This window comes from Lissotriton vulgaris, chromosome 7 (genome assembly GCF_964263255.1).
Source record: "Lissotriton vulgaris chromosome 7, aLisVul1.2, whole genome shotgun sequence".
Classification (NCBI taxonomy): domain Eukaryota; kingdom Metazoa; phylum Chordata; class Amphibia; order Caudata; family Salamandridae; genus Lissotriton; species Lissotriton vulgaris.
In genome coordinates this window covers 855,397,056-855,419,705 of record NC_141695.1, presented here as the reverse complement: position 1 = coordinate 855,419,705, position 22,650 = coordinate 855,397,056, and the positions used below count along the sequence as shown (strand labels likewise).

At 44.4% G+C, this 22,650-nt stretch overlaps 1 protein-coding gene across 2 annotated transcripts in view; it reads right to left on the bottom strand.

Annotated features, from left to right (window-relative positions):
* The window catches only part of LOC147702568 (uncharacterized), a 56,691-nt gene that overhangs the window by 21,944 nt on the left and 12,097 nt on the right, over positions 1 to 22,650 (bottom strand). For both annotated transcript variants that reach the window (XM_086931231.1, XM_086931232.1), the window contains exons 2-3: positions 16,944 to 17,288; positions 11,023 to 12,204 (exon numbers count right to left, since the gene is read on the bottom strand). In XM_086931231.1, the coding sequence (XP_086787357.1) occupies positions 11,023 to 12,204; positions 16,944 to 17,288 (1,527 nt within the window). The remainder of the gene's footprint in view (positions 1 to 11,022; positions 12,205 to 16,943; positions 17,289 to 22,650) is intronic.

Genomic DNA, 22,650 nt, shown 5'->3' with positions numbered 1-22,650 from the left:
TTTTCGAGGTACTAGGTAAAATAGGATAGGTAAAATGATGCAGCATAGAGTTGTTGGCGTTGATTACAATATTTACAGGGGCATTAAGCTATAGCTAACTTTGTTGAAGAGCTGCTAATTTCCAGTTGGGGTTAATACAAGGACAGAAAATGTAAATAGTGGGATATGGGCACAGGGTTGAATTTGGCATTACATATGTGTACACATTATAGGGAAACATTGTTGCACGTATAGCAGGCTCCTTAACGTTTCTCCAAATTTCCTATAGTTTTATGCAATTAATTTAGATTAACTGTGTTCATGATATAATGGTTAGAGTTTCCTATGGGGCCATTTGATGGTTTCATCGTGTGGCGCACAATAATGCGGTATCTTGTAGTGCAAATGATGAGGTTATTCTCTGGTAAATATGTCGAGTGTGTATTAAGCAGATGTATCACAGAGAAATGTGAGTTATCGGGATATTGCAAGTCACCCAAAAATTCCATGAGGATATACAGGTCTCTGTACTCAAAGGTGCCTTGCAATATTTACATATACATATTTTATGTACGGCATGGAGCATGTTATTACTAATACTACATAATCATGTAAATAATAACCCTCCCTGCTGCCCTCTTTAAAATCAAAGGTGCCGCGTTCCTTATTGTAGGACTTCCTGGGGTTGCAGTGTTGTACAATACGCTTGAAATATGTACTATAAAAATTATTTTGTGCTGTTCTTGTAATTTGGCATGCAATTTAATATGTCTCTTCCAACACTGGCTATGGAATTAAATGAGAGGTAACCTCAAACAGTATTCTGGTTTGCTGTTATGAACTCCAGCAGTGTAATAAATAAACATGTTAATCTGAATTAATCCGTGTGGTGCAGAAGGAGGGAATTTCCAGAGGAAAATGTTCAGAGAAGAGCTGTAAAATTAGCAACCCCGGCAGTTTTAGTTGTTCTCGGTAACCTGTGTTTACATTGTGCGCTGCCAGAAGGCACATGACGTCACAACTCCGATGTAAAAAACTGTATAGCACAAATAAGCATTAAGAAGACTCGCATGGCGAGGTCGTTATGTCTCATGCCATTCAGAAAGTATGTGGCACACAAGATGACATGATGCGTTGTATATGATGCACGCATTTTGTGGCACATTTGAGGAGGGGTTTCAGTAGTAACTATGTCAGGGATTTTCTATGGTTCATAATTAGGCTTTCTGGTCCACTTCATGGTTAGGTATCAGCAGTTCAGGGCATTTCTCAGGGGTGCCACGTGCCTTTACATTTTAAAAGCGCCCTTGAAAACACCGTAGTACTGTACTGAAAGTTTATTGTAACATATTTAGATTCGGGACATATCTGTATTTTCCTGCAATTCCCGGGCAGTGACTTAACCAAAGTGCTAAAATAGAACGGTTGCTGCCTAGCAAGGGTAACTTGAGACCTTAGCGGAGTGAGTCAAACCACAGATTACAGAGGGAGATGCCAAACAGGAAGAAAAGGTGGGAGAGAAAGGGAAAAAGAGGGAGAGAGAAAAAAAGAGAGAGAGGAAGGCTAAGAAACAAAGAGGGGGTATAGAGACTGTGAGGGGAGAGAGAGCAGGAAAGAGGGAGAGGCAATAGAGAGAAAAACAGAGACAGGAAGGTGGCAGATAGAAAGTGAGAGAAGAGGAGTGCCCGAGAGACAAGAAGAGAGTCAGAAAAAGAACGAGTCAAATAGAGAGAAGCAAAAACAATTAGAGGGTGCACAGGCATTTGAAAGTGTAGTAAAGGACTGAGAGATGGACGCATCCGGGGGAGATAAGAATTCAGGGGGAGAGAGGCAGGCTGCAGACTGATGTTTACAAAGACAGTCTGACAGAGAGAGAGAGAGTAAACTAAAGACGAAGAACAGGACGAAGGAAGGAAATAAAGCGTCTGACGTCAAGGCAGTTAATGGATCAAACGCAAGGATTGCAGGTTGGCACCCTTGGCTGTCATGTCAACCAGGGTACTGTAGCATCAGAGTGAGGGAACATGGTGAACAAATGAGTTTAACATGCCACCTCTTTCTGATACAATAAATAAATAAACAAGTGCAGGTTTCCGAGGTTCCACTGGGGCCGTCGCTCACTTACAGCACGGGTGGCCTCCCATTCTCACCACTGGTGCAGGCCCTGTCTGTATGACCAATCAAAGCCTTTGAAACTCTCACTCCCCCCCCCCCTGCACCTGCAACTTGTTCAGTTAAGAAAGTGTGTGTGTTTGTGCGTATGTGTGTGTGCTTGTGCATGTGTGGGTGAGTGTGTGTGTGAGTGGATAAGTGTGTGTATGGGTGGGGGTGGGGGTGTGTGTGAGTGTGAGTGTTTATGGGTATGTGTGTGTGCTTGTGCATGTGTGGGTGAGTGTGTGTGTGAGTGGATGTGTGTGTGTGTATGGGTGGGTGTGTGTGTGTGTTAGTGGGTATGTGTGTGTGCTCGTGCATGTGTGGGTGAGTGTGTGTGAGTGGATATGTGTGTGTATGGGTGGGGGTGGGAGTGTGTGCGAGTGGGCGAGTGGATGTGTGGGTTTGTATTGGTGGGAGTATGTATGAGAGTGTGTGTGTGTGCGCGTGCACATGTGTGTATGGCGTTATGGAGGTACCCATTCCCCCTCACCCCCGCCTTAAGGTGTGGAAAGGTTTTCCTCTGTCCCTCACTCCCCATCAATAATCCCACCCCTTGGCTGTGACCGAGAGCCTGAAAGTGTGTTTTTTGGGTCAAGCACTCCACTAAATTAAGTACTCCCCTCTCTTTTGCACAAGCTACAGGGAAGGAGTCTCACAAGAAGGGAAGCTAATAACTGCCACTGGGTCAGCACCACAATAACTATCCCCACACCAGGGGTAGCAAGCGGGGACCTGCCTTGGTTCCCTCCTCCTCCGAAGGCATTCAGGAAATGCAGGACAGGGGCATCTGACAGCTGCATCAGTGGCCGAATCTTGCCACCAGCACTTCTGTCAGTCCTCCAACTCCGGCATATGCTTTGGGAAGAGGGGAAACACCCCCCCCCCCACCACCACCAATCACACACACACACACACACACACACACACACACACACACACACACACACACACACACAAAAGCAGGGTTCTGTCGGACTCACTTCTGTGCTGAGCTGAGATGTTCACGAAAAAAACCTTCAGCAACTGTTTCTTTTTACTTTAAAAAATGCTTATTATGAGCATCGGGAGACTTCTAATAAATAACAAGATAAACAAGAAGACTAAAATAACTGCCAAACTATGGGAGAAATGCAATTTTGATTACTGAACCACAGCACTTTTATAGAGCCACCTCCACATTAATGTGATCCTCAGTGCCTTACAATGGCAGTGAGTCTGAAATGAAAATGTAATATCCAGTGTTTCTCCCCTGTTGCTTTGGCCCTGGCTGCTCACCCAGTGTCATTGTGCGGCATGGAATGTTGGAGTGGGGATGATGAATGGAACGTTTGGGTGCCTGGGAGGGGGGGTGTAACAGGCTGCTCCTTGTGGGAATGCGCTATATGGATTTACCAACCTGCATCTAACACCTAGGAGGTCATTATGAAGGCGGAAGGACCGCCACCGTCGGCCTGGCAGTGGTGGTCCTTCCTCCATCACTGAGCATTTTATCCACAGCCAAATTAGGATTGCGATGTGAACTGCGGCGGACGCAAAGACTGTTCGCCGTTTCACCGCCAAAGGCAATTGTCCCGATTGCCTGGCGGAGGGTGCAGGGCTCCTAAAATGGTGGCGTTGCGTAGCAGGCACGGTCCACCAAATTAGGATTTGGGTTTTGGAAGGCCTTTCCATGGCGGTGATGCCGCTATGGATAGGCTGGCAGGGATTGGGTTTGGGGGCCCGTTGCGGGCCCCCCTTGTTGGGGCACTGGAGCGTACCCCCCTACATTTCCATGCACCAAGTGGCAGGCACCAAGTGGTGCCTGCCACATAGTGCAGGGAAATGCTCAGCATGGCATTTTAGCGTTGCGGATGGTGCGTCAGCCAGCAGCACCATCCTCAATGTTAAAACCCCAGGATGCGCCCGCCAGAATGCCGGGCACATCCTAATTGCAGTGGTGGGGCAGCTGCACGTCTGGCGGGTGGTTCCAGCACTGCTAGGATGGCGAGCGCTCCGCCTGCCATCGTAATGAGCCCCTAAATTACAACTCGGCAGCTTGATCCTCACTATTACAGAGAATCACCATGATTTTGTGATGATCACAAACGTCTTAAAATGGTTACAACTCTCAAACAAATTTCACCACGAGAACTGTTATTCTTAAGAAAGCTGTGCCAGATAAAAAGAAAGACATTCAAAATTGGCTGCCTGTTAAAGTAGACTTGGAAGCAGGAACTCTTTGGTTGGAAGGACCAAGATTCAGAACCGCTCAAGCACAAAACCACCAGTCATTCACTATCTGGAGTTCTCTTTTTGTTCATTTGAGGACCAAACTTTCTCTTATTTCCTTCACACCACATTTTAAAAATCCCCTCTTTCGGCTGTTTTTTGAAATAACAATGCCCCCCCCCCCCATAATGTTCCTTACCCAATTTCCCCAAACTCATTGGAGACTCCTCATACTAGTAGTTCTGCAAAAACTGGTAAATAAATACAAATTACACCCAAGCTCCCAGGTGAAGCTGTGCTTGAACTTTATCCCTGCTGCAGTGTTTTGGGGGCAACAGTAATGGGTTCAAACTTTGATCATAAGCCATGCCCTGTGCATAAGGAGTGCCTCACATAATCAAAGTGAAAGTGGTTAGGCCCCACTCTGGTGACCTGAACTCAACCGTGCACTGCAATTTGGTTAAATACTGACTTTATTTTCTAGTTATCCATTGCTTAGTAACTCATTAAACAGTTTGCTTTTTCATTTACATTATAGCAATGTATTCGTCATTGCATAGTTTATGTAAAAACAATAGTGTATGTTTCTATTTATACATTTCTCAATTAATCATTATATTTGCAATTTATACATTTTCCGCGGCGATTGAGGGTTTATGAGTTGAGCCCAATGCATTTCGGGACTTAAAGTCCCTTCGTCAGGGGAAAACCACTATGCTGCAGAATGTATATCCTTTGTCCAATTTCTTTTCTTGTAACCGGTGGGAGTTCTATGTTTTTCTCCGATTAAAAATGCGTAACTTCTCACGCGGATCTATGACTATGCTACCATTTTCCGTTCTCCCGTCCTAATTTATTCCTGAGTCTCGGGTAGCGTTTAATAATGTATTATGATCCCTCCGAAGGTCGGGGTATGTGGCTTCTATCAGCACTATGTTCCTCCTAGTGAATAGACTCTTTAACATAACCTAGAAGTGGAATTCCCGCGCTTCTGTTAGCATGAATCAGCGTATCAGTAAAATCGTGGATACCACTTTGGTCCCGATTCTGTATGTTCTGAAAAATTAGGAATGTCAGATAAATCAGTAATTCTCTTCATGAAATCCCTTGTCATTCCTTATTTTTACCCATTATTTTAACAGGTGGCTCCATCTCAGGTTGCAACAATACTGACCTAAGGTGTTACTTCAGAGCATGTAGTTGGGTTCAGCCAGTAGCTGTTGTTACAGGCCAGATCAGAAATACCAGGGCCTTTGCATGACGCCCAATGCCTTCATGATCTTCCTGGCTGAAATCGACTAGTTTCTCACCAGAGCAGAAGCATGGACAGTGTACTCTCCATATGTCATGCAGGCCCCATCCCTCACAATGTATTCTAAGAACAGTGCAAGGCCTGCTCTATCAACCAGCCTATCTGAGTAGTGACAATGTGTTCAAACCTTACAGGCTGGATTTAACTCTGAACATGCACAGATCATAAAGTCAGCTTCCCACTATGAAGAACTGAGAGTATTTGTTGGAGCCCTACTCTACCAGCTCTCCATTAACTCAAACTTGAGTACACCCTGCTGCAGCTGTGTGTTGTCTGTTTCCTCAAGATCTGTGTTGCCCTTTTTCTCAAGCCTGATTCCTGGCTAAAGCTCTGGTGCCTTTCCCTGCTGCTGCAGATCTTGTTTGTGTTCCATTCCCTTATCAGCCCAAGGAGTCAAGAGACACAGCATGCCAAGAAGCCTTCTTGAGTCATAACTAGAGACAGCAGGAAGTGTGACCAAGATTAGCCTTTAAGTGCAAGGGTACTGAGTGGTGACTCCCCCTGATGTGCACATAATCTCCCTGTTCCAACGTTTGCTTGTTGGAATTTTCCCCTACCCAATAACTACAGACCTGTAAACATAATCTGGCAGTTCCCGGCCGGACTGTTCCCATGAGGAACAGGGTCAAGCCTGATTAGCATATGGCTGGTTCCAAACTAGGGTGGCAAAGTGAGCAAAAGAGTGATGGATTAAACCCAGATCTTGTGACTGAGGGTGAGAGGTTAAAAAGTTGTAGCACTCCGTCCATCCTCTTGTGTTCGCTATGTTGCCCTAAGTGACCAAGGGTACGCCTAGATGTGGGTCCCTTGTTCGCTGTGCCACTGGAATCAAGCTAGCCTGGCTGATGAGGACTGAAACCCCGTAACCATGCCCACGATGCTTATTTCCAGTCCAGGGAGGACCAGCCTTGCCAGTTTGGGCTGGACTGTTCCAATGAGGAACAGGGTAAAGACTGTTTTGCATGATGAATTAAATCCAGATCTCGTGACTGGGGGTGTGTGGTTGATAAGTTTCTGCACTCCGTCCATCATCTTGTTGTGTTTGCTATGTAAACGTAGTCACCCAAAGTGGCCTGAATGGCACAAATTTGCCTAAGGATCGTGGTGAAGCTTGGGGAACACACATCCAGTGTAAGCTGGATAAAAAAGCAATACCAGGTCCTGATTGGTCCCTGTGTGTGCCATCTTCCCAAGAGGGATTCAGAAAAGGGGGTGGTGATGAACAGAGTGTCTGAATTAAGCAGACCACTCCTACCCAGTCAAGAGATCAGGGCTTGATCCATCACCGTTATTTATCTCACTGCACCATCCCAGCTCAGAACCTGGCTATATGCAAATCAGTCTGTCCCTGGCCCAGTGCAACATGGGAACAGGGCAGACTAAACTACCAAGCCAATTCTTCACCGTCCCCGGAAGCTTGTTTTCTTCCCAGTATAAGAATTGGCTTGGTAGTTTGGTCTGCCCTGTTCCCATGATGCACTGGGCCATGGTCAGACTAATTTGCATGTAGCCAGGTTCTGAGCTGGGATGGTGCAGTGAGCTAGAAAACGGTGATGGATCAAGCCCTGATATTTGGACTGGGTAAAAGTGGTCTGCTTAATTCAGACACTCTGTTCATCACCACCCCCTTTTCTGAATCGTTTTTGTCCACCATAAGCGTGGAAGGGTATACTCAGATGTGAGTCCCTTGCTCTTTGCACCATCAGGATTCAAGCAAGCCGGGCCGAAGACGATTGAAATGCCAGAAACCGGTCCCCGGAAGCTTGTTTCCTTCCCAGTATAAGAATTGGCTTGGTAGTTTGGTCTGCCCTGTTCCCATGATGCACTGGGCCAGGGTCAGACTAATTTGCATGTAGCCAGGTTCTGAGCTGGGATGGTGCAGTGAGCTAAAAAACGGTGATGGATCAAGCCCTGATCTTTGGACTGGGTAAGAGTGGTCTGCTTAATTCAGACACTCTGTTCATCACCACCCCCTTTTCTGAATCTTCCCAAGAGGGCCAGACCCTTGACTGCTCCTCAGCACCAAGGAATGTCCACCTGACGTGGAACCATTGACCTATTGTTGGTTGTGATTTTAGTCATAGCAGAGGGAGGTCTGTGAGATGTTCAAGTTTCACAAGTACGAGTACTTCCAAACCCTTACGGGGGGTGGGGGGAGGAGGGGGAGTGACGTTTTCTGTTCTTATAGCTTTTAACCGTAAATACTGAGATACAAGATTTTGCCACCTAACCCCTTGTTTTCTTTACCTACAAGGTGTACAATGTATATTCTGGGGCCAGATTCACAAAAACCTGTATACATCTAGACTTGTACATGTACTCTTACACTTGGGTGTAAATGTATAGATTTTGGTAATTCACAATCACAGGAGTGCCAACAAGTACCATCAACTGCGTCTTTCATGGCTTACTGTTGTACACAAAGTACACTCGTGCCTGGGAGAAGTTATAGATTGCATAATCTGAAAAATCATAAGGCATTTTGGTGGAGCTATGTTAACAGAAACTAAAAGAAAAGCGTAACTACTCACTGTATTGAAATCTTTTTTACGTAAACCAGTTTCCATTATTTACATAGTGAATAATATTTTATTTGAAAAACAATATTGGTACACAAATATTGTGTGCTGCAAATCTATAAAATACAGTTCGTTGACCCTAACAGGTAGTGTTAATCCTTTTTTTTTTAGATGGTAACTACAGTGACCAGTATGTCTGAGCCAATATCGGTAAATGCATGACTGACCCAGAGTGAACTTTGTGGATATGGACTAAGCAAGAGTCTTTGATTGTGCAAGGAGGGGCATCAGGTTTGAAAGGCAGCTGTGCTGGAAAACCCCATCCAACTTTCATTTTTGTTCAGTTTTGAGAATTCCTAACCTGGATGTGACACTCGATGCAGAAGAGTCTATTAGATTCACTATCTCAGTGTTTCCGGATATTTGGCTCCCATGCACAAAAGCAAAACAGGAAATGCCCTTAGGGTGACACAGCAAAATCACAGAAAGGGACCAGACTTATGGGCCCCTGCTATAGAAAACTGCTGAGAGGCCGAGACACTGACACTCGCAGACAGAAAGCACTGAGAGGTTGAGTGACACTTCGGTGCACGGAGTGCTAAGAGGTCCGAATTTCTCAGATCAATCAAGTGATTGGCTTTGTGCTTTGTGCAGTGGTCTAAACTCGGGTACACCTCTGGACAGAAGGCGCCAAACAGTGCCTTTCTGTTTGTTCTTTCCATGAAAGAAACAATATTGAGAGAAGTGAGTACGGGACAAATGAGCTGGCAAGGGGGTAGACATCTATTTATGAGTGCATGCTCAGATAAATATAATAGCAGAGAGAGCTGCAGGGTCAAGACCATAGGAGAGCGGATTATTGCTGCACAGTGAGTCTGGATATGTAGGGGATGTAGGGGATAAAGTACCCCCTGATGTACATTTAAAGGATATTACAACTCATAGATCATTTTCAGAACCTTATAGAGTAACGAGGCCTGAGGCCAAGTTCCTTTATAAGGCTATGGAGCTCTGAGGGGACTTGCAATACCATTATTGTGTACACCAGGGGTACTTTATCCCATATAGTACGTGGTCACACCACCACTCTTCCCACAAACCACTTAAAACGTTGATACACAGGTCTTTCATATGAAAGAGCAAGCATGCTTGCAAACATGAAGAATACCAATAAAACCTCTAGTGCAAAATTAAACGCACCAAAAACCTGTTTGATACTTGTTGCAAACAGATATTGGAAACAGTTCAATACAAATCATTTTGAAAAAAGCTGCATAGTTTGTAATGTGTAAAAACATGCAGAAAAATTCTAGCTTTTCTCTATCTAAGGAAAGCAAAAAATAAACATATTATCTCTGCTTGCCATTATAAGATATTAAAATAGAGCATGAGAAAGAAAAGCAACATTCTGTTTTTGTTGCTTTAAACAGCTAGTTCAATTCTGCTCCATGACCTGACCTAGCTTTCAGCTCAACTGCTGGCTGTGGCAGCAAGACATTGTGAAGTCAGAACTTGTCTGTAATATCTTTTAATAATAGAGTTCTGACATTATGATTGGTGACTGGGTGTGTCACAAGTTGCTGAATATATAGATATTAGAGATTGCCGTTTGTACAGGGATTACAGAATCCCATGTAATGTACAGGCATGCATCTTATAAAGGCAACCTTGGTCAGTAAGGAACCTCAGTCTCCAAAGGATCTTGAGGTATGGATTTCTCAGGGGTAAGGTAGCTTGTGGAGGGTGGGACATTGTAGGAGAGGGTGGAGCTAGACTGTCCTGTGTAAGAAGAAGCAATGAAGAAGCAAAGATGCACAGCAGCTTTCTACTGAAAGGGTGAAGTGCCGTGCTGTTGGTGGACTAAGGTCCTCCGTCAGCCATGTGAGACTGGCTGGCTTCTCAAGCATTGGAGTGGCCACATTTAGTTTTGACCCCCAGTCAAAGCTATTAGAAGGTCTCAAGCTGACCCATAAGAGGAAAGTAACTAGCATAGTCATGCTTTTCATTGAATTCTGGTAGTCGTAGTTTGTTTTCTGTTATATATAATGGACTACAAAAACAAGATGGCAATGCAATAACAGGACTAGGCAAGCTATTCAACTGAGATGTAGATCAGGGATTAATCCATGTCTGCATAAGTGTGGAACATTACTTATGTGAAACAAATTAAAAGGAATGTATGTTTTGCTACTTCCACATCTAATTGAGAACAAATAGACTGCTGGACAGAGCAATAGGGCTGACATAGGAACTATGTGGTATTGAAGTACAGAATGATGTGGCTACATCAGTATGTGCAAAGGACACAGCCTGCTGCAGCAGTCTAAGTAAAAACTTGCGCCCTGGCCCTGGCCCTTTTTTCCTTTTTTTTTTAAAAATTAAGCACTCCTACTACGTCATTAGCTGCACAGATGCACTATGTATATATAGAAACTACACAGCATTCTTGTTCTTAGGTCATTCTGAAGACAAGTTCCCCAGATCCTATACCTTCCAATCAGCCGTACCAGGGGCATAACACGGGCCCCTGAAGCCCCTGCAGAGCAGAGGGCCGCTAACCATTCAGGGGTCCCCAGACTTTCAGGTGAGCCCCACCCAGCGCAAGACCAATGAATATATGTGAGATATGGGAGACTTAGGGGCCCCTCATCAAATTCTGCAGGGGACCCCATGATTTTATATTATACCACTGAGGAATGCTAGGTAGCAGAGAAATATGACAGCTCTGCAATCAATATTTTGTAATTGAAGAGGAAAACCTCACTTCTCTAATTAGCGGTGAAGTGAAAAAAAGATGCCATCTTAAATACTCTAGCACACAAGCGAATTGTAAAGGAAGGAACCTCCTACCTGCATCTACGATGGCTGGTTTCATGGGCTGCATGGTATGTTGTTCTGTCGGTGCTGGCTGCTTCTCACTGTTGACAGACATCAGTGTGCTTACATTTGCAGTTGTTGGAAAACGTCCTGTTGAGTCCATGTAGGGAGAACTAATCGTTCTTGAGTGAGTCAGCGTACTTGCGTCTGTAAGTTTGGTTGTGGTTCTGTATTTATGAGTCATTAAATCTATGATCGCCGGAATGCTTGCACGTGTTTTTGGTGTGTTTGTAAAAGTAAATGCAGGTAGAGTTCTAGCAGACTGTGCGGTTGTGGGTATGTTATTATTAATGATAGAAGCATTTGTAGAGGCATCTGTTGGTGTGGTGCTGGTAACAGCAATGGTTGCAGAAACAGGAGCTAATATTGTGGCTGTGGCTGTTGTGTGAACGAGTAACCTTGTGGTGGTAGGTGTCTTAAAAGGTGTAGTTGTAGATGAGGTGGTGTCTTCAGCTGTATATGGAACTGCTGGTGGAGAAGATATCCCTGAACTTGGCTGGGAAGTTATTGTTGCTGTTTCATCGATTGTAAGAGGACTGACTATGGTTGTTGGTGTGGTTTCAGCTGTAGGAATAGTGGTGATTTTTGATTCATGTGTTTGTGCAGGTGTATGTGAAAGTGATGGGGTTGTGGTTGATGCAGCTCTATGTGAAATTGGTGGTGTGGATGCAGGTTTGGTTTTTGTTGTGTATGTGGTTATAAATGTAGTTGCTGGTGTGGCTATCACTGTGTTTGTTAGAGTAGTGATCATTGTTGTAGCTGTGGTACTTGTTGGTATGCTGGTAGGTACAGTTTGGGCATCTGCGGTTGTTAATACAACAGGAGTTGTGAATGTGGTTGTTGGTGCAGTAGTTGGTATACTGGTAGATAAAGTTTGGGCATCTGTGGTTGTTGATACAACAAGAGTTGTGAATGGGGTTGTGATAGTTGGTATGGCTGTTTTCGTTGTTGCAGTTGTTGGTATGGTTGATGGTGCAGTTGTGATTGCTGTTGCAGCTGTGGTTGTTTGTGCTGCTGTGGGTATTCGTGAAGCTGTAGTCGTTGATGGAGCCGTGGTTGTTGGTTCCAGTGTGGTTGTGGCTTCCGTTGTAGTTACAGATGTTGTTGTGGGTTCTGGAGTGGTTGTTGTGGTTGTTCTTTCTGTAGTTGTAGTAGCTGAAAAACAAGAATGAATCGCTCATTGTACATTTTTAAGGATATAGTGATGCCTGTAGAGACTACTGTAAGATGTAGAAAAGAGGACAGGTGAGAGGTACTGTAACAAAAGTGTGTTGAAAACAAGAGAAAGACATTGAGCGAGGCAGTGAGCTGAGAAATAGAAATTAAGAGAGCAAGCTTTGCATTTTTGAGTCCAGCCGCATGGAATAGAGTGCCCAAGACCACCGCAACACTTACAGGTCTATGGATAAGCATTTCTAATCCAGTGCAATCTTAACAGTGACATAACTGTTATTTGAGCTGTATAATAGCTAAATTCACACCTGGATGGTTAGGGATCTAAACAAGGAAATGTTGCCCTGTGGAGGTTCCTGCTCAAGAAAGGCTGACAGGTGAAAATCTCATTGAATCCCAATTGCGACTGCAAACTTTCTTTTCCTGCTATTTCTTTTTTGCTAATTTTCAAATCCCCAGGATAATTGTTCTTTGGATTTGTCAGTGTCTATTGGGGGTTGTTCTCTGACCTGGAGTAATTTGCTGGCCATCCACATAAGAGGCCAGCATAGTTGGGCATTCATCCTATGACACAGGCTAACAAGACTTGGAACAAAACAAGTGCTTCAATGTAATAGCCAGAAAGATAGGGGCATACACAGATAGGCAGGCAGGCAGACAGGCAAGCATATAGGAAGGTGTACACTCATGTAGCATGCTCAGTATGTATATCTGGAAATCAAGAGGTTTACTGGATAACCAAAGTCTTGTAAAGACCTGTAACGTTGGGCAGTGCCACCTACGTGTGAATATAATACCCACTCGCAGACATGGGGTTTACAATATGCACTATTGCCCTATTTTAATCCTTGCGTCTTTATTGGTTCTTTAGAGTTGGACTGAAGTGGACTGAACAGCGAAATTTAATTACACTACATTACTAGTCCATATAACCTTCTTTGCTGAGGATTTCTTCTCATAATTCACTCTGCTAGGGACTAATGTGACTCCCCAGCACAAGAAATCATTGGCTGAGACAATATTAAACAAGCCTCCACTGTTGCTTGTGGCCTCTGCAAATACTCCACTCTCACAGACCTTTACTTTGAGGATTAGATCATCTCTCTATCCAGACTCAAGGATGTTTCCCTAGGATTACTCGCACCCACACTGGTTTCCAGACTCTATTCTTGTCAAAGGTGGACTGGACTGCGGGGAGGGCAGGGAATTTCATAACAGTCTGGGTCAGCTTTAGGCACATTGCATAGAATTGTTGAATGGTTTAATTTTTTACAAAGCGCCAAGCAGATATTCAATCCAAGTTGTCTCAGCGGCAAAGTACCCTACAAGCCCATTGGGGAGGAACTAGACAAAATTGAAAAGCCACATTTCCAGTTTCTTTCTAAAGATGGACAATGACAGCGTAAACACGCTTTAAATAGCAGACGATTCCAATGTCTGGCAGACAAGAAAGTAAAGGTGTGGCCTTTTGTACTCTTGGGGTGAAGAGAGGCCTAGCTCTAGCACATGTTAGGTTTTAAATATGGATATGCTGCTGTACTAGATTTTGTAAATATTTTGGACTGCCCTGTAAGTGAGTAGCATGGTCTCAAAAATCACTCTCTTGTACATCGAAAGCCAGAGCAGGTCCCAAAGATGGGCATCCTCAGCAGCAAGCAAAGACAGACTCGGCTGTTCCTATGGGATAGAAGGTAGTAAAAGGTAAAGGTACGGTCACAAGAAGGGTAAAGGTAGTGCTCAGTGGAGGGCTACCCTGGGTATCCAATTTGTTGGTACTAATGGCCTCACACACCCTTGCAAGTGTCATGCTTCATCATTGGCGTTTGCTCCTCGTTGGGCAGGCGGTACAATGCCCAATGGGCTCACCAGAATAAATTGATCTCCGGTACCTTGTGCCACATTTTAACCCACGTATTTACACTATCCGTTCCTTTCTGGCCCCTCACCCGCACTTCACCCTTAGGCAGTTTGGTAAAAAGATCCCCGCCAAAGAGCCCCTCTTTGAGGTGAGCCCGTTGGGCATTGCACCGCCTGCCCAACGAGGAGAAAACGCCAATGATGAAGCATGACACTCGCAAGGGTGTGTGAGGCCATTAGTACCAACAAATTGGATACCCAGGGTAGCCCTCCACTGAGCACTACCTTTACCCTTCTTGTGACCGTACCTTTACCTTTTCCTACCTTCTAACCCATAGGAACAGCCGAGTCTGTCTTTGCTTGACATTGTCCCTTTGGGCTCTGACTGTGGCTGGACCTTCCATTCTGAGTTGTTCTGGAATGGTAATTTGAGCCCGCGGATCTTGATGTGATCCACCTCCCCTCCTTTTGACATACATCCTCAGCAGCAATCAAGCCACCGCACCCTTCACCACCTCCGGTGCTGAATGTAATATTTAGGTAATCCCTAAAAAGGGAAATTGCCATCGTCCAGTCTTGGAGTAATTGCGCAGTTCATAACGGCTTTCATGCAGGACACTGTAAAAAGTCAAAACTTTTCTTGAGAGCTTTCATACGTTTAAATTAGGTTGAGGAGTTAGCCATGACCTGTGAGTTAACAGAGAGGGCATGCTCAAAGCGACCTAGATTTTGATGAGGGAGTTTGGGACTGATCTAGATTAAATTGCCACCAGGAAGGGGTCCAGATCAAGTTTGAGACATCAAGTTTCAAAATGTCTGTTTTGTTAGAATTAAAGTGAAGACAGCTTTGCTACACCCATTTGCTCATGGCAGAGAGACAATCTTTAAAGAGATTTGTTACAGTGCTGATTGATTCATTATTAAGAGTGTGTCTTCTGCATATGAAACTATTGCGAAGCCAAAGGCTTGCACAATCAGAGCCAACAGCGTTAAATGCTCATTAAAAAATGTAGAGATTAAAGATGAGCCTTTGACTAAACTGGTGAAAGGTGGATTTAAGCAGGGACAGCCTAACTAGATGAAATAGTTTGGAGAGAAAAGAAACTATCCATCTGTTCCGTGTATGCCTTGTTAGTGATGCGTTCCAGCAAAACTGGATGGGACGCTACATCGAAAGCTGCTGAGAGGTCAAGAAGTACCAGAGAGGTGTGGCCTCCTTAATCCAAAATAGCATGAAGATATTCTGATACCACCAGCAGGGCTGTTTTGGTGCTGTAGTGCTTCTGAAAGCCAGACGGAGAGTTGATGTTCTTCTAAGAAACTAGACAGCTGTTGGTTAGCCTTTTTTGCCAAGATTTTGATAGGAAGTGGTTACAGAGAAATAGACCTAAAGTTGGCTGGAAGTGCCAAGGGTTTCTTCAATAATGGCACACGGGCTGATTTCCAAGAAGAAGCGATAGTCCTGAGCTCTAAGGAATTATTCATGATCTCTCAAAGCGGAGTATTGACAGCTTCAGACTAGATTGTAGAATAGCATGCTTCGAGCAGGGAGCCTGAAGAGCAGACCATTAACCCCTTCCATGCTGGTGACGAACCCCAGCCGTCACGCTCTGCGGCGCTCGTGTGCTGATGACGGCTGGGGTTCGTCACGGCCCCGCCCTGTTCTTTTGTTTACCGCACAGCGGCGGAAACGGCCCAGCATGGAAGGGGTTAAGGAGGCCTTAACCATACTTATAGAAATGGGATTAAATGTAGTTAAGACCTGCCTGTCTGGTAAAAACAGTCCTTGTTTCCAATGTCTTGAAAAACTCATTCACATCTGGCTATACAACAACGTTTTTATAAATATCCCTGATTTTATCTTATGAAAGCCCATCTGTTTATCTCCCATGTACCCTCTCAGTCTCTGAATCTTGCTCATAGACAGGTGTTGGTTCTTATATTAAACTTTCATGTGGCACTCCCTGCTGAGTCCTCTCTTGAGTAGACTTTATCTGTATTTTTAACACTCTTAAGTCCCCATCGTACACACTCCAATGCGGCTCTACTATTGTGCCTTCTTTGCAGTGATTCCTTACCCACAACCATAATTGCAGCCATCTCCTACTGGGCAATTGATTGCTGACTCTTGACGCCTAAACTGTCCTCATGCTAGAGTGATTCTTTGTAGACTGAAGGGGCCAGGAGTTGCCCCCCACTCTTTAATGGTGTACACCCTCCCACCACTAAGAGAGCTGTAAGACACTCAAGATTATTGAGGTGCTGCGTTTTGACAGTTGCGACCAATGCAGTTACACCATCAAGCCTCCAGGGAGCCTACGATCATCGTCTGACTCAAATCAGCCATGCTTGTCCGAAGCCACGTGCGGAGCCCACACTGTCACATGGATCATCGTGAATGTCCCAGACAGCTTCTAACACCCTCTTTGAGTTACTCCGTCCTAAGTAGCTGGATGAACTTCAGCCTCCCACTCATTGGCGTGGGTCAGAGCCAACTGGATCCACTTGGGGCCAGACCGTGCATGGAATCCAACTATATTCAACAATGTCTCCCATTGGATGAGACCCATACTCTGCTCTTCCAATAAATACCCATTTTTCTCACCTCAAGTCATCCTGAGTTCCACATGAAGTACTCTCACAGTGCTATTCACTCGCCATGTTCTCTGCCCCCGGGCCTTATTGGGCTCAATGCTTGTGTATAACTCTCTGGTGCCTTACCATCTGTCTAGGTGGCAGGGAGGGTTGTGACAGTGAGCCACAAGCCCTCTCCTGGCAAACCAATGCACCCCATTCCCATAATTATTCATCCCACCATCACCCATTCACCTCAGATTTCTTGAAACATGCAGGATTAGGCTCACCTCTCATCATCTGCAGCTCAATGTTGTATTTCAGGTCATTGAACCAGCCGGGCACATCGATGCGACAGCAGTATGTTCCGCTATCCCCCTCGTTAGCATTCAGAATGGTCAGGGACACATCCCCTCTGGTGAGCTGGCCCAGGAGCTGATAACGGGAGGATTTTGTCCACGTGACCCTCCTCTGGTCTGTCTGAATGAGTGGATCACTGCACTGGGAATAGGGGCAGGCCCCCCGTCCCCAGCAGACTGGGTTGACATCGCGTGCAGTTCTAACGGTATAGCTGCAAGGGAGTGTGACTGGTTGTCCAACCCACCCAATCACAGTGACTGCAGATCCCATGGAGACTGGAAGAGAGAAAGGAAACATAGCATCAGACACTTTCCTTCAGAGACACTCACATCTTGTAATCACGGTGAGAGAGGTTAGTTTAATTGGTTATTGATAAAGGTTGTACAATGCAAATGGAGATGAGCTTCAAGAATCATAGAAATAACCCAAAAAACTTTCTACATAAAATGAAATTGAGAATCAAGATAATGTTTGTAAGAATTTTCAGGTATTCAAGCATCATGGACTCCTAACATAGGTTACGGTTCAACATCATTCCGTAACACGCAATGCAAACATAAGCCATGAGTCAATGCTCTAAAAGTGGGACTTAGAATTGGCATGAGATTCACTGTCTTTAACCAAAAAACCTTAAAAAGAGCCAAATGCACTTGCGCATTCAAAGAGCAGACTAGGCACATACGAACAATGAATCATGTCTTACACTATACTTACCGCCTGAATATCTCCAAGAACGACATAACAGAGTCTACTCTTGAAGATACAATACACATTTCCATATCTTTATAAAGAATAGATAGGAATCGTTCACTAAACTACACCTACATTGAGTCACTGGAATTTTGCAGTAGCAGAGAACCAAATTGTGTGTCTGGATTGCGTAAATTATGCAACTGAAAAGGAACATTAAGCAGCATTGTATGGCTGACCAAGTGGCTCTTTTATTTGTTGTCGTTTTAGCACACATGAACTCAAAAGGAATCCCAGCGCAACGCAAAAAACAAATGTTCCTTAAGAAAGAAAAGAGTATATGATTTCAATAGATTCATTTGTAAATGCTAATCAAACGGATTTATCTTTGCATGAAACTGTCAGAGAAAGTGTTTGTGAGTAAAGCACACACTCTTGAACTCAATAGAAAACAACCTTATATTGTGTGCACACTTCTTGTAACTACACACGCGAGAATTTTATTCAGAATGATGTAATTATGTTAAAGAACCGATCTTCAGTTTGGATTTACATTGTGTCCACCTAAGGGCATACATATGGAAGCACCTTTGTCTGGTAGGAAACAGCATCGCCAAATAATATTATGATTACATATGTGAAAAATATATGACCTGTCCTTGAAAACATTGTAAGATTAAATAGATAAGACATTAAAAAGAAAAATATATTTTTGTAATTATTCTGCACTCTGAGTACCTTCTTGAGAAAAACTGCTGCTTGTCTGTGGAGTAACAAGAATATGCACAAATAACGAAACAAAAAATGTTCGTGTCATAAAAGTAATCAAAATGTCTATTCTGTTACAAATACGGATGTCATGCTGTAGACAAAAACCCTTCACAGTCCTTAACACTGTCTAGCAAGGTTTCACCTCCTAGGGAACAGTTAATGTCAAATCAACAAGTGAAAGATGACCAGTTTAACTTTCCGGCCACTGCCTCGAAATTTGTTTAGTAACTTTTGAACTATGTGAGCAAGAAACTATTTTTTGCTTTAATTGCCACATTGTGCAGCAGATGATAGATTATATGGAAAGTGTGGTAAATCAATGCTTGTGTGGAAAAAAGTTGCAGCCACAGACTTTGGCTTTGACAGTTTTTTCACCATTCGCTGAGGGACGCTGATATATTGGCTGACACCGCTGTTGTACTTCGCAGGTGGTTATACATCGTAGCTATGACTCTAAGTAATTAAACCATTACTTACAGGTAAACGCCATTATCCCTAATTAAGTCACCATTGTCCCAGTCCTTAACGAGATGAGGTGGCCCGCAACCCAAAGGCTTGTACCCCGCAAATCTTATTTCTGTTTTAATAATGATATGGACATTAGGCTTCTCCCCTTTTAAACATCCTGTGTGTAACAAGAAGACCAACAAGCATTTGCCAATAGGTCTCACCTATGAGAGCCATTGGTTATGGTGATGTTTTGTCGCCATACTGTACAGCGGTGCGGATACTCTGCAGTGTGGCTTTTTTTAAGAAAGCTTTATCAATGGAGGCACCGTGGCCTTTTTTAATTGTTATTTTTAGCTATGCTGCACAGCAGTAATGCTGCTATACGACCAGGCTACAAAACCATTCAGTAATGCCAATGCTATGCTATACAACAGGAACAAAAGACAATGGCATTGCCAATAGCCTTAAAGGCAAGACCTATTGGCTTTGCCAATGCTTGCTATGTTTCGGCACAACATCTCTCTGATTATGAGCAAATTAGTTAATCTCCCCATGTGTGAAATAGAAAAAAAATGGCAGTTGCCAAAAAATTCTATCAAATAAAGAAAGTAATTGCCCCTATGTCTTCATGAAAATACATTTTGAAGCAGATAACATCTATTGTCACAAAAAACAGATAACATTTGTTGTCACAACAAAAGTCCATTTCAAATGAGAAAAGGGCCTCTTTGAAGTAAGTGTGTCATAATAAAACATAGTTACAAATGGCAAGAGGTTAAACAAGGACGACAGGGGAAAAAATAAAATAAAAGTAGTACCACAGTCACAGCAAGAACAGCAATCAAGCTGAATTAATCAGTACTTGGTCCATGCTCCAACTCAATGAAGATGAAGTGAAGCCAGGACACATTGCCCAATTAGAAGACAGTCGAGAAGCGTGACAATGATGACAAAGAATGGTAACCAATGGGTGGGCTGCTTCGGGCAGTATCTCAGTGGCCCAAAACTGTTCTCCAAATCAAATATATTCTCTAACTTAAACACGTCTGGTACTGAGAGAAATAAGAGGCATCTCTTTGCTTTCTTAGCTAAGACCTAATCCCACCGTCATTCAGAGAGCAAGGATACCAGACCAGCTAGATATCTGCCACACATCAGATATCATGTCACATTGTGTCAAAACGTTGTGACGTGCCATTTGACATGTCCATATTACAAACGTTGTTTCGTGCCATGAAGACTGTCAGTGAATGACATTGTAACGAACAAGAGCCGGTGTCTGAAGACCTACTTAGATGGCATTGTTGCTCAGCAATTCCCAAGCCCCGAGTTTGCAACCCTAAACCTGTCTTCACTCAGCCAGTAACGTCCATGTGCCCGTCAAAATACGCCACTATAAAAGGAATCGTAAAAATTGCATTTATTTTCCCTGTGTGGTTACCATTAAAATGGCAGGTTCGCACCTCTTAGTGGTTATTTGGTTCTGAGGTTTAAAAAAGAGGCGTTACTCGCATTACTGCCAAAATTTCAGAGCGCTGCGTTAGGATTGCCCTGTGATGGAGAGTGTTGACTCTGTACTCCTAAACCCATTGTAGCAGCCAATTATAGTCCTACGTCTGTCATTGGCCTGTTCCATTTTAATTTTATGTTTTTACTTTTGAAATTCTGGTCACCCTACTTGTGCAACACAGAGACCAAGTGTGGAAGTTCGCGGCCTGCAGGCGGGGGCACCCTGGCCCTAGGGTGGCAGGGATGAGGGGTTAGCACACTACAGGAGCATTCTGAAAGCAAGAGGGGTGATGGAAGCAGCCAGGGTGGAGGCGACAGGGCCACGGCTACCAGGTATCTTCACTCGGGACTGATACTGGGACAAAAACACAGCAGGGAATCGAAAAAATGCCCCTTTTACAAATCAGAGGGAAGGCCACAAGACTGGAGCTCAACTAAGAAGACAGGCTCTGTGAGGGCACTGACTACAGCCCGCCCTGGGACTGACTGCTGTGCGCCCACAGGCAGAGCTCACTCACAGCTAGAGACAGGGTAGGCCGAGTGCTACACACCACCAGCATGGCCTGCCCGGAGTGTGCAGGCCTCAGTCATCATCCCTGAGATTCAACTATTGACAGCTCTGGAGAATGAAAAGCAACCAGCCCAGGCCCTGCTTTCATAAGCAACGCTCCTCCCACGCACATTGTAATCTTCCTCCATCCACCTGAGGAATCTGGAGGGACTCAAGTTAAACGCGAACAAGGTCAGGGTGTCAGACCTGCCAGATCTGCACAGCTTCTTCCCTGAAATGCTGCTTCAATGCACTGTCCCGGACAAGACAACGCCGAGGCCGAGCTGCTGTGCGTACCCCTCCCACACACCCCAGTCCCCGACCTGCTGAAACATCGTTTATTCACAGCCCTGGCAGAAGAACCCCTGGATGCTCAAGTAACCTGCAAACTCTGCCTCCGTTCCAAACCCGCTTTAAATCAAACACGTTCGACTCAGGAAAGTCACAGAACAGTTACAGGAATGCATGGTATTCAACAACTGACCAAAATCTGCTCCGGATTCAGGCCTACAAGGGGCATCAAGACCACCCTGGCATAGAATCAGAGAGGATCTCTTCACCATATGACACCGGGACCAACTGGGACCTGGGATCCAGAGCTGAAGGGACCAGATTATATTTCGTATCTTTAGACTTTGCCAAAAGACAAATTCAAACTCTACCAAGCGCACAAAAACAACAACAGCCAACGTGCGCCTCTGTTTTAAAAACACTAACAGAGCCGCCCAGTCTGACCTCACTCGAATGACTCCTGGTGAAGGACAAGTCCATCCATTTTCCACTATGCACATTGCCTGGGGACATGAGCCTATTTATTTATTTATTTATTTATTTATTTAAACTTTTACTGCGCACAGCTACCCACAGTGGGTTTCCCGGCGCTAGGGACAGACTGGAGAAGAAGATATCAGATAGTCAGCATGCAGGTACCAACTACTTATGTGAACAACAGCGTTTTCAGTGCTCTGCGAAAACGAAGAAGACTGGTCTCTAATTTAAGGGCAGTGGGCAGGGCATTCCAATATTTGGGACCAAGATAGAAGAAGGAACGTCCCCCCATCCTTGCCAGCTTAAATCTTGGTATAGAGAAATTGCCGATTTCCGAGGATCGTAAGGTACGTTTGGGCCTAGAATGACCAAAGCCCTGCAATCCCACACTACCCAAAGCAGATGTCACATATCCCGCGATTCCCGCCATGCTCCAGCCACTGACCAGGCTGAGTTCAAATACACCACACCAGGAGGCAGATCCTTGAGCAGCAGGTCCCTGCTTTCAAAATACCCTGACCACCAATCACTGAGGGTACGACCAACCTACTGGCTTTCAGGACAATCTCTATGTGCTGTATTCAGACTAACCTGTGAATACTTACACTGCTCCATAAGGCCTCTAGGATAGAGATGGGCATAGCTCGCACCATTTGCTGTAGCATAATTCTGCTGAATTACTGCAAAATTATCAAAGATTCCGTGCAATTATGCGAGACAAGTAATTCAGCATTTAGCGCTATTTTCTTGAAGCAAAAATGTCCCTTATGTCCAAAATGGAGCCGAGGATGCCTTTTCTGCTAAAGAACGGTGCTAAATGCAGCAGAACACGGAGAGCAGCATGGTTGTATCCCCCTACCTACTCCAGCATTTAGCACTATTTTCATAGTGCAAAATGC